The sequence below is a fragment of the Crotalus tigris genome, unplaced genomic scaffold, assembly GCF_016545835.1.
Source record: "Crotalus tigris isolate CLP2741 ecotype Arizona unplaced genomic scaffold, ASM1654583v1 scf7180000019417.274577, whole genome shotgun sequence".
NCBI classification, from domain to species: domain Eukaryota; kingdom Metazoa; phylum Chordata; class Lepidosauria; order Squamata; family Viperidae; genus Crotalus; species Crotalus tigris.
Genome location: NW_024097528.1, coordinates 11 through 13538, shown reverse-complemented (window position 1 = coordinate 13538; position 13528 = coordinate 11). Strand labels below are relative to the sequence as shown.

The following is a 13528-nucleotide window of genomic DNA, read 5'->3' as shown; positions in this document are numbered from 1 at the left end:
GACCTCTTGCTTCCTACCAACACTAATTGAGACCAGCTTTGAAGAAAGCAGCTGAACCACTGCAAGACTGGGTCACCCAGTACTATCTCTTGCAGATTGCCCAGAAGGATACCACCTCTTCCTTTATGTAACTATGTGCTCATATATTTTTTCCTACTACACGCCAATATATTGTAAATGGAACTGAACATTTTAAAAAAATCTGACTTTATGTAAACTTCGCTCAAATTTCCCTATTGCCCCATGTAACTCAGGGTGCACCACAGAATGCACCTGAAATCCTTTCCCTGTTGAGAAAACTTACTGCCATTGTTATTTTCATCACTGAATTACCCCAGTTAATGAACTGTATGATTCTGAGAAAAATGCAGCTTCTTTGAAGACTGCAGACAGATGCTAAGTAAATGGTTAGAAGCATGCTTTTCACTTAAATTCCTTGCTATTTAGTAAGGTGACTCATTAAACTACTGCTTGCTATTTCAAATCATAGGATTTCAGAGAATTGCTCTCTATCCAAAAGAACACAGTATCGACCATCAAACCTAAAGTGAACAAGCAAGCAATGGGAATTTCTATGTGACATTTGAGATACCAGCACTCAATATATCAAGTTCTCTTTAAGAATTAAGTTACAATGCAGATGCATATCATGCACATTAAAATACACAATAATACTAAATTGATTAAATTTAGAGGCTATTTAGTTCCAGACAACTCTGCGTGTCTTATATAATAAGATAAACAAAAAACAAAAAAAATTAGAAGAGGATTATAAGAACTCCTGAACATGTGGAGGGAACAACTACAATACTTCAAAAATACCGCTGAGAAAAAACAATTGGAGCTAAGCAGCTTTCTAATCCCAGGCCTAGGAGCAAAACCAACTTTTCAGTTACTTGTTGATCTGGTAGACCAAACTAATAACTAAAAGTACAGTAATAAAATTTAACTTATGACTTAAACCATTATTTTCAGGTTTCTGCTGCAGTTGTTATTTCATCATGCACAATTTATTCAGGGGACTTCAGCATTATGTATTATGTTAAAAAAAGTTTTCAGAATGATTACTTTTTAAAAAAATATATTTTGCTAATTGCAAATTTAACAAATGTAGGACTACCAGATCTGAACTGGAACTATAAATTTGCAGCAAAGAAGCTTGGAAAATTCTAATGCTTTACTGCCCTTTAGTAATTATCTTGATTTTTTTTTCAGCCCACCTCAGTTAGCCAGAGCTAATGATAGTATAAAATTAACTCCAAGGACAAGGAAAAACATATTTTAGAATTATGATGTGAGAACAAATGACCTGTCATGACTTTAGTTAGAAGTCACATTTCAAAGCTTACAGCCATGATTCAAAACCTGACTAATTGGTACGTTTCTGAAGATGTCAGTGATTAATGAGTCATTTTGATATAAATTTTCAAACTCACCTGCATAAAAAAAGCGGAAATTAAAAAGTTTTAAGAAGTAGTTAATGGACTCTTACAATCCATATGAAAGAGGTTTTTACATTTCATTCTCTGTTTGACACTCTTGAATCTTTTAGAAAGGCAAGCCAATTTCATTCTGCATCATCTCTCAACATCTCAATCCCACCTTGTTTTTAAAAATACTGTTTTAAAAATGCATCAATGAGAACAAGACATGCACACAAGAGTCTAGCAGTGGTATGCTTGTAGGTGGGGTAAAGGTCAAGGAGGAGGTAAGCAGGGAAAGGAACTAGAAAGTGTGAGAAAATTACGTACAAGTCTGAACACATATTGTAATCGATTCCACTGGAATCAAAATCAATCAATCAGAATAGAGCTGGAAGGGACCTTGGACGTCTTCTAGTCCAACCCCCTGCTCAAGCAGGAGACCCTGTATTATTTCAGACAGGTGGTTGTCCAGTCTTTTCTTAAAAACCTCCAATAATGAAGCACCTACAATTTCTGAAGGCAAGCTGTTCCACTGGTTAATTGTCCTCACTGTTAGGAAGTTTCTCCTTAATTCCATGTTGCTTCTCTTCTTGATTAGCTTCCATCCATTGTTTCTTGTCTTGCCTTCTGTGCTTTGGAAAATAAGCTGGCCCCCTCTTTTTTGGGGCAGCCCCTCAAATACTGGAGAACAATTGCAATAAAATATATAGACAGAAATAATTGGTGTTTTGGGATGGCACAATAGTGTTCCTAAAACACCCAATTAACTAATCCCATGCTGAGAAATCTAAAGAAATGGATTTCAGTTTTGTTTCCTCTAAAAGCTTCTGCCATGCAATCCTATTTATGCTGATGACAACTAGGTTGGGCTTTTATTATTTCACCAAGTAAGGAAGGTTTAGGCCCTAGATCATTTCTGATTTGCTGGCGAGACTCAGCCATGAAAAACAGAGTATTTTGTTTGTTTGCAAAGGATCATTCCACTCTGCATCCCATGAAAGTGAAGATCCTGCTAGAGCAGTGGTTCTCAACCTGTGGGTCAGCACCCCATTTGGAGTCGAACGACCATTTCACGGGGGTCGCCAAACAACGCAGTCCGCCATTTTTTTCCCCTTTTCCTTAGCTGTGCTACTCCCTTTTATTCTATTGGCTTTTGAAAGCCAATAGAATAGACGCTCTTGAATAGAGTCTAATTCTATTGGCTTTCAAAAGCCAATAGGAATTGTCCAGGTTGTCTCTGCCCTGCTGAGCCCGCCAAAAGTCCCATTCTGAAAACGGTGCTGCACCAGTTGAGTAGTCCTCAACTTACGACCGGTTGAGTAGTCCTCGACTTACGACCGGTTGAGTAGTCCTCGACTTACGACCGGTTGGGGGTCGCGGCATTAAAAAGGTTGAGAACCACTGTGCTAGAGGACCAGGAAGGACCTATCAACATATTTCAGTATTTCTCTCCAACCATCTTCTCTGATGTGTTCTTAGAACAAGTATTGAAAGATAAGATTTCAGATGTTTTGTAGCTATGCTTACTATAGTTTCTTTATTTGAAATACTATACCTATGATTGTTCATTTTCTCTTTTTCCTGTATTTCCCATTTCCCAATAAATTCTTTTAATACAATAGAGGCTTCATTGACTTAATAAGGGAATTTCTCATGTAAACCTTTCTCATATACCTGAATGCTTGGTTACATCACTGTCATCAGGTTTGTTTAGTATTATATTTATAGGTTTGGGATATAGAACATTTCCCTTCTATTTTTTAGGGCTTGGCTAAAGGAAGAAGTTATTGGTAAAAGAAATAAAAGTTCCCCAAGTAAAAAACTAAGTGGGTTATTACGAGATTGAGCCCAATAGGGTAGCCTATCATAATTATCTTTTATTGGAGATTTTAAATTATCAACATTGTTTGCAAGAAGCAAATTTAGCAAAATAATCACAAAATAAAAAATAGTGAAAATATGAATAATAATAAACTGATCTCAGTGTTTCACTGAAAAGTTTCTTTCTCTTTATCTGTGAAGAAACTACACAAATTTCACTACTTAAAATTAATTCCTTGCTTTGTAAATTTTAAAAGTTGCTATCTCTTTTTTTTTTGGTCTGCTATTAAAAAATATGCATGTTTCAAATAATAAATCTCCAGATAAAATTGGAGATTAAAATGTTCAAACATCAGAGAATCACCTATTGCATATTTATCTCAACAGTCTGAAGTGTAGTTTGAAACCCGCATATGACTTAAGAAACCTTATTTAAGAGCACTTCTACACTGCCAACTTCAATTCCCAAAATCTCTGCAGAAGCTGTTCATCTTGCCCTGCAATTATCCTCATTGTTGCCATCATTACAATATTTAGTATATTCAATGAGCTTTTTACCACCCCATCTCCAGCAATGGGAAAGCATCATGATTAGCTTCTCCGCTCTCATTCTCTTCATTGCCCACTTAGTTTCTCTACACAAGCAATCACTCAGTTCAAAAAACAAGGTGAAATTGTATAAAGTGTCAAGCCACTTTAACTTTGCCAAGATGAGAATCAGGGATCTAGAGGCAGCACAAGGTGAGAATTGGTGGGAAACTATCCATCTTGCAATTTCAGTTTTAACAACATGAAACAAGTATTTTGGGCAGCATCACAGCTGAACCAAAAAGTAATTTACTTAACTTCAGAAAGCCCTTATGTTTTTTTCCCATTTTTTTCTCCACTTTTTATAACAACCAGCTCCCAGTATTGTGTCTATTTGATTGATCTCAGAAAAGCAAGGCCTAATTATGACATATATTGTTTTTTCCTTATAGATCAGGATAATGGTTTTGTTATTAAAACACTACAGAATAGTAGTATACATTAATACCAAGTACGACATATAACATTAAATTCAAACTTGCTTTAAAAAGTTGGTTTCATAAGCATTTTATACATCATGACTATAATCAATGGAACAAATATTTTATTAAGAACAAGTAATACCCTCTTACCACATGTGAAAAAAGAAGCAGCAATGCCCTCTTGTGTTATAAAGAAGCAGTATGTTTTTACTAGCTTTATCTCAAATAATCTCACATTTCACAATAAAACTATTTTATGATGCAAATATATTTTTTTTCCTATTGCAACTCTGAAAAAAAAATGTTAAAATTTATATTATCTATATACTATGTAGATAATCACCCAAGCAGGAAAAAGGCTTTGTGCTTGATCTTCCTGATCAGGTGTCTGCAATCTCAGCTGTTCCAAATCAATTGGGACTGTAACTTTCAGAATTCTCAGTTAACATGACCAGTTCAGTGAAAGTGGCTGCTCAGATACAAGTTGTTTTAAGAATAGAAATGGTTACATAATATCATTTCTGAGAGGCAACAATACCCATTTGTTCAGCAATACATTTATTTCTATCTACATTTACACTAAAATAGCCCATATTTGAATAAAGGGAGGGAATTAAAATGATTTGATGGTTGAATTATTTAATCTATGTTTATTATAATAATAGTGTTATAAAGAAATTAGCTACTATATTTATTGTTATAATAAGAAATACAGTGACTAGTTTCTTTATAATACAAGGAGGCATTTATTTATATGGCCATGGTTTTCCCAGCTGCAATGTATGGATGTGAAAGTTGGACTATAAGAAAGGCTGAGCGACAAAGAATTGAGGCCTTTGAACTATGGTGCTGGAGAAGACTCCTGCGAGTCTCTTGGACTGCAAGGTGTTCAAACCGGTCAGTCCTAGAAGCAATCAACCCTGACTGCTCTTTAGAAGGCCAGATCCTGAAGTTGAAACTCAAGTACTTTGGCTACCTAATGAGAAGGACTCACTGGAGAAGGGGCTAATGCTGGGAAAGATTGAGGGCAATAGAAGAATGGGACAACAGAGAATGAGATGGCTGGATGGAGTCACTGAAGCAATAGGCATGAGCTTAAATGGACTCCAGAAGATGGTAGAGGACAGGAAGGCCTGGAGGAACGTAGTCCATGGGGTCGCGATGTGTCGAACGCGACTTTACAATTAACAACAACAACAATCATTTTGGTTTGATACAGTTTATTAAATTATTATTCAATTACATATTTAACATTATTTATATCAGGCATGTCAAACTCGCAACGTCACGTGACGTCGTGCAATGTATCGGGCCGGTTTTGCCATTGCCGGCAATGAGGTGGGCACGGCTTCCACGTGACGTGTCCGGCCCGCAAGCTGGCAGTTTTGACACCCCTGATTTATATAAACCTAGCTTTTCTTTTGTCAATTTGCCCACTCTGCAATCAAACATTTGACAAAAGAAAGCTATGAAGTAAACCCAAATATTTAATGGAGAGTTTATGAACATTCATAATACTAAAAAAAATCCCTTTTTATGGCCCTGTAATCCTTTAATTCAGGGTAGAATTGGGCAACTGGATGGAGTTTACTAGCTGGATGAACATTCATAACACTATGAATTAATAAACTAGAAGGAAAACAATTAAAAAGTGTATACCAGGAAATGTTCTGACAGACAGTCATGTCAAATTATTGAGAAAATTATAGATTGTTTACCCATAGTTCAAGCGCATCATTTTTAAAAGATCAATAACTATATCTTCCAGAAAGCCCCTATGAGCAACTGAATGTTTTACTGCTGGAACAGTAAGAAAAGGTCACACAGGATGTCCAAGGCCAATGACTGCATACAATTATTGGTATACCTTTCTGCTTCAATCAGTTGAAATAAATTAACAGAGTAACAGAGTCCAGACAAGATTTTAAATGTAGAACTAATTGAGGAACTGACCATAAATTCTCTTAAGCCTATAACCTCAAGAGGAATTTGAGATTAATCTAATTCATTAATGTTTTTCTAAACCATACAAACACAGATTATATGATGCCTGCTTTTCAAACTTGGATTGACCCTACACTGTATTGTGGAACAGAACATGAAACAGATCTGATACCAAACATAATACTGTATTTTGAGAGCAGCCTCGTACTGCTATTACTCTTACTTGCTCCCTTCTGCAAAACAATTTGAAGATAGCCTGTAATCAAAACTGATGAAACACAAAATAAAAATCACTGTCCCACTTGTTCTACTCCAGGTCGTAACCTAACAACAACAACAAAAAAATTCCTCACTCAGCAGCCTCCATAGGCTGGGGGAGGTCAAAACATAAAACTATCAGTTGCAACTGCATGAACACAGCACTGCTTCATTGTATGATATTTAAACATGTGGAAAAGGTGCAGGGCTTCAATTGTGTGTTCACAATAGCCATACTGATTTTTTTGAGTCCCTCTGCAGGCAGACCTACATTTTGTCTACTCTAATATTGTTACTTTGGGTTGTATGCATATGTCTAGTTGTATGACCATCAATTCCTGTGAAAAGGAACAACAAATGTTTCAAGCAGTCTTATCTCCTGAAATCTAGGAGCAAGGAGGCATAGTGTACAGAGGCAGAAAACTGACCACCCACAAGCATCAACAGATGTTCAGCATTTTAAAAAAGAGTATAGTTCTAGTTTTAAATACCCTGCAGCAGACACTAAAATAGGTTGTTCAGCTTTTGAACATACTGTCATCATACAATCACAGAAGGTCATAGTAGCTTTCAACCGAGGCCTTGTGCTGAAAAAATGCAAATGCAAATTACCCCAGAAATAAGCACATGCCAATGTCTTTCTTAGGCCTGAAAGTACCACAACATAGCAATTTCACAGAATGACATGCTATTATTTCTGTACTTATTTACATTTCAGATACTACACATCAGAAATTCAAACATCAGTCTCTTAGTGCTAAACAGTCTGGTTATTTATATTTTTGGGGAAAGGAAACAGAAATAGAATTGTCCATGTGAGCTTAAAGAGATGCTTTATGTATTACTGCCCCTGAACGTATTTCTGAAATATTAAATAGTTATTTTTTTGTATAGATTTTATTACTTTTTATAGAGTTAGGGATAAGGTGGGGTCGGGATTAGGGTTGGGATTTGGGTTAGGGTTGGGGTTAGTTTTTACCTTGACAACAAGCTCAGTATAGAAGTTAAACTCAACCTCAGCATAATTTCAACAAGCCAGTTAGTTAAATGCATCTCTCTGATGTGTCCCAGCTAATTGCAGTAGCTTCACTTCTGATCATTAACAATGCATGAAGGTTTTAAGAGGAACATATGAACTCCAAGACGTGTTAAAGAAGGAAATGCAAAGAAAAAAACTGAATAGGCAACTTGACATCGATAACTGGGAAAATTTTAGAATAGATCAATATGTAATCACCTTGTAAGCAATCTGTTCAAAATGTATTTATCAATATGATTAACCTTTTCTCCTTTTCTGATTGGATAACTTCTTTTATAGATTATGAGTTTGCTTTAAATATATCTATCTATCTATCTATCTATCTATCTATCTATCTATCTATCTATCTATATATTAATTTTAGCAAAGTGTTTGATCAAACTGAAAACAGCAGCATTAAATTTTAATAGAGACAAATGCATATTCTTAGGAAGCAAAATTAAAATACATGACTGCAGAATAAGAATTGGCTGACTTGATTAAAGAAATTGTAAAAAATAAATCTTGGAAAAGTTGACCACAAAGTATAAGGCAGCAGGATAATTGGCTATAAAAAAGACAAATGTAAGATGAATATAATTTTCAAATTATGGAAAGTATCTCTTATTTTATTGTGCTATGCTCAGACTCCATTGTACGTGTTGTGTGGGTTACGAGCACCACACTCAGAAATACTCAAATAATAATTTCAGAGGAGGAAAGGTCTAAAAATTAAGTTCTGAAGAGATATTGATGAAAATGAGCATGTGTCATACTGAAAAGAAGGCCTGAGATGGAGATAAGAAAGCACTAATTGAATATCTGAAAAAATGTCACACGAAAGGACAAAACATGTTGTCCATGATTCCAGAGCAAAGACATAGTATAATTAATTTCAGTTACAGGAAGGCAGTTTCCAACTGAATTGATCTTTAAAATGAAAAATAAACACACAGACACTTTTTCTAAAAGTGAGAACAGTTTGACGTATTGTTCCATATTGTTTTGTAAAGCATATATTCTTTCTCAGAATAACGAATGGGAAGCTTTGTATGTGGGAAATTCGCCTTCAAATACCATCTTGGAATTGGCATAGTGGACCCCCCTAAAAAGTTAAATCTGTTACAGTCTAATTATCTTTGCAAATATGGAATTATCAATGTTTTATATTAGCTACTAGACAGATGGGCTATGTAATAGCACGTTAATTCAGATTTGATCTTTATGATCATGTTAGCGTCTTCAGAATACCTAGATAAAAATGTTCAGCTAGCTTCAACACACTAACACTGATTCATATAATGCGCTTATGTGATATAGTAGATATATATTTAGTAGTTATTTTACAGATTAATTTTGATCTGCAAGATTAATTGAGTTGGCAAATGTTAATGAATTTTCAATGACTAATAGTTTTAAAATTAGAAGGAAGACAATTGAAATGGATAGTGTATTGCACATTCAGTTACTAAGTTTTACCAATTATATTTGATCTAAATATTCCTTTTGCATTTGAACAAATATTTTATTGCTGAATAAAAAAAATTCAAATTGATAATCCTAGCTGAAGATAATTTAAAAACTTGAATTGCATATCTCATTCATATAAATTCCCATTCTCTTATTGTTAAATGTTAATAGTTTAACTGGGTAAAATGAGTATATGTAATATTAGCTTTGATTTATATATGAATATTTTAATTTGGGGAGCTTTTTTCTTTTTTCTCTTTTCTCCTTTTTCAGATAAGTACAAATAAAGTACATTTTAAAAACTACTTGAAATTTTTTTTGCATATGGCTATCTCCCAAAAGCCTCTTTATAATGATGATGAAGCAATTATATATAACGCTTAGTTTTTATTACAGTAACCTGTTTTGCAATGTGTCAAAATCTGAACATTTTGTCTAATTACCTGTAACCTAAGATTCCTGGAAATTAATACAAAAATGTTACCATAAAATAAATTGATTATAAAACTTAGCTCAGAATTCATTATATATATATTTCTAACACTGAGTCTGTTAAAAGCATATTTATCCACCCACATGAGACATACGGAATTTTGTTAAGTACTTTTGTTAATTTTTATTGCCTGGATGTTATCTCACTCTAAGTTGAATATGTTTTCAGTTTTTAAAATGCACACAGAAGTATTATATTTAAAGATCATTTCACAGAATAACAGAAACCTGTAAAGATTAAAGAGTAAATTGGAAACAAGCTCTTCAATCTTAATCTGTTAGGAAATGTAAGGTAAAATGCATGATTTTGTTGTTGTTTATTTTGAAGTTGTAAGAACAAATAAATATGGCATTTTCTATTTCCTTTTTTTGCAACAAGACATCACTTTCATCTAATAGGAATCATTTTAAGTCATCTAACTGAAAAATCTTCAGTTCATACCCTGAAAGATATTATAGAGTATGGACATTTTGACAACACCTACTTTCAGGAATATAGACAGTAAGAGACATCCAAGCAGAAAAACATTGAAGTTTGAATATTTTTTGAGGATACAGAATATTACTGGGATAATAATTTGAAATAAAGTTTTCATTTTACCTGTTAAAAAGTGGTCTAGAAATTGAACAACAGCATAAAAAAATAAAGAGGGTATAAGGTATCTACATTTCAAACTCTCTTGAGTTTAAACCCAGCATCTTTTCCTTCTGTCTTTTCCCCAGATTACTGAAAACTCTCCTTTACATGCTATTAACTATATGGGGGGGGGGAGAGAACTGTCAAAAGGACACCAACTGTCAAAAGGACACCAAATTTTCAGGGAAAACTACAAACTGACTGCTTTGTACAAATTAGTTCATTGCCCTGGAAATGTGCTAATGTTCCTCCTGAGTAGGAGTGAGAAACTTTTCCCTCAATCAAGGAGCAGACAAACCACTTTGATACCTGTCAAAGATGTTTACATAACAAGATCTTAAAAGTGTATTTTTACCTTGAATTTACTTAATTGTTAAAATTTAACACAGAGGCAGATTTACAGTGATCTGCAGCCCTTACATCTTAACTGATTCTCAGGTATCACTCTAAAAAATATATGAACATAGGTAATTGGAACCATGTGGCTAGTGGAGAATAGAAGTTGAGGAAGCAAAAGGGCCTGATTATCTGGCTGGCCGCAGGTTGTACAGTACATCTCTACCATAAGAATATTTTAAACTTCTTATCCACAATCCATTCCACAGTCTTAAGATGAAAAACTCAAAATATGTTCTCATGTGCTTGCAGCAAAGGAACAAGTTGCACCAACAGTTATAGCATTTATATTCATGGATTTGTATTATCTTCATACTTGGCCATCTGGGTTAAGTAACATGTATCAGGACATAATCACAAAAATTTGGCGATTTATGTATTTGCATTAAACATCATGTTGTTATTTTAGCATAACTGCAATTTGCTGTGGATGTTGCTGTTCCCATATGCTGTTTTATATTTGAAGGAATGTTTCTAGACCAGTTTTCCAGCTGGATGATCAAGTCTGCATTGCAGCCCGGAATGCCTGTGTCTGTTTCATCAGATACAGCACAAAATATGTTAATTCCTGACGAGGTCAGATGGCCATGACATAGAAAGTACAATTAAAATTAAATATGGAATCAGACCATTTTTTAAAAATGTATAGTACACTAATCCCTATTAAATATGTCTGCGACTTCAGTATCAGGAAGAAAGTTCTACAATTAAATTTTAAAGAAACAACTTACCTATCCTGATAAGTAGTGATGGCAATACTAGGAAGCGTCAGTAAAGGTAATGTTGTGGGTCTAGAAATGTTATCTGGTGTTCTTGCTTTTTCACTCTGTCGTTGAGATAATGGTGGTAATAATAAATTACCAGAGCAGCATCTTCTTCCTCTCCAGAGATCTATGCCGAGGGTGTTGCTAGATGCACTATAAGACTTGCTGAGACGACATTCTAAATAATCTTTTGCATTCTAAAAGAACAAATAAAAAACTGAATTACATAAGACGCAATTTTATAAAGCTAAATATAAAAATTTAGAATTGCAGCACTAGTTAATTACAAAATTGAACACAGACAGTTCCTATAAAGTGGATTCTTAAAATAAGCATTAAATTTCACACTAAAAAGAAAAGTTACAAATGAGGAAAAATGAAATGTGCTGCAATTCAACCATCAGTCTGAATGTAAATATTAAGCACATCATTAACTTTTACACATGACTCAATAAGTTATGGTATTACTTTTATAATAAATTTTTTTCTTTCTTCACAAAAGCATTAATTTATTCCATGTCCTCCCAAAATTTCATTTCAATTTTTGCAAATCCCAACTAGGATTTGAACCCTATTCAGACACTAAATCAAAACTGAACTACTAGGATGTAAGCATTATCAGTATCTACACACAAATACAGCTCTCTTTCTATGTAATGGAAAAGAAATAGAAACTGAATATGGTTGCACTGTTTGAATAATCAGAAACACTATTTCAGCTAAATACAAGTAACGAGTCCCATTGGAGTGGAACCAATAACCTTTCAACAACAATAAGAAAGTAATGTTGACTAAAGGCTTGAAAAAAGGCAAGAAATATTTGCCCAAATTGAGCTAACAGACAACAAAAATTGGAAGCACTGAATATAGTATATGTAAAAAGATATACACTGGGCAAAAACAAAATTTTAATTTTACTTACATATAAATCAGAAAAAAAAAACTTTGGATAGGGTGCTTACTTAAGTGAAGTTGTTGACATTGCGTACAGATATTGTTAAAAGCCAAAGTCTTTGTTACTGGTCATTAAGAAAAAAATGTTGGAAATAAAAATGCCAAGATCTTATGGGATAACCATATTTCAAACACATACTGTACCTGCTTCTTCTTTAAAACAATATTGTAGAGCTAGAAAATATACCACAAAGTTACCTAAAATTATCAAGGATAGAACAATACCCCTAACAGAATATGTTAGTGTTTGAGCTTTTTAAAAAACATGTGTTAGAGCACTGTGATCAACATCAGACATATATTTGATCATTATCACTTATATTTGGAGACTATCCTACGGTAGATGACATAATAGGATATAATGTTTTATTTTTTATATAAATGTTTATTAAGAGTTTTACAAAGAACATAAAAACTAACACAAACTTATAAAAAGAAAAAAGACAAAAAAGAAAGAAAAAAGACAAAAATGCAGAAAGAACAAAAATAAAATGAAGGGGGTTCCTATGTCCTTTGCAGCAAAAATACATACAGTTACAAAATTATCTCTTATTTTATTATAAAAGAAAGCTAATTCCTTTCTATTATCCAGTATTTATCTTATCATCAAACCCACAAATTATAAGTGCATTTTTCCCATTTTATACAAACAGTCTATAAGGGGTTTCCAGTCAGCCATAAATATAGATATTGTTTTCTCTCTAAGCAAAAAAGTTATTTAAGCCATCTCTGAAAGTTTTATCATCTTCAACCATCATTTTATAATAATTTGTTTTTTTCACAAAGTATTAATTTATTCAATAAATTTATATTTGGACAATGTTCTACAACAGAAGACGTTACGTACAAGTTAAAAGCCATCAATATAATCAGCATTAAAGCCTTAATAAGTATCTAACAACAATACAAGATTAGTTATATTTTATCTGAAACAGACAGAGGGACAGACATACGTATGTATGTATATACTTACACCTTCTGTAGGGACAGTCATTACACTCCTACTTTTCTTCATGTTGGTGATGGAAAATCACTTCAATTATAAGCACCCTTTTCAGAAACTGTGCTTCTACCTAACCAATAAACCTGGTCAAAAAAGGAAGGAGAAAACCATATTTCAGTATTTGTCTTCAAATTTAAGAATGGAAACAAGGGTCTGGTTTGCACATTGCCAAGAATGGTAGAAATGTTTGACAAATTATTCATGAACATGATATTTTCCCTACCAGGTAAGAACAAGTAGTCCTCGACATACGACCATATGAGCCCAAAGTTTCTGTGGTTAAGTGAGATGTTTGTTGAGTTGTGCCCCAGTTTACAACCTTTCTTGCCTCAGTTGT

The 13528-nt window shown here is 33.7% G+C and overlaps 1 protein-coding gene across 1 annotated transcript in view; it reads right to left on the bottom strand.

The window, feature by feature from the left end:
• PDE4B (phosphodiesterase 4B) overlaps positions 1–13203 on the bottom strand; it is a 208318-nt gene extending 195115 nt beyond the window's left edge. Inside the window, exons 1-2 of the mRNA XM_039362294.1 lie at positions 13162–13203; positions 11202–11431 (exon numbers count right to left, since the gene is read on the bottom strand). Of these exons, the coding sequence (XP_039218228.1) occupies positions 11202–11431; positions 13162–13203 (272 nt within the window). The remainder of the gene's footprint in view (positions 1–11201; positions 11432–13161) is intronic.
• Between the last annotated feature and the right edge of the window lie 325 nt (positions 13204–13528).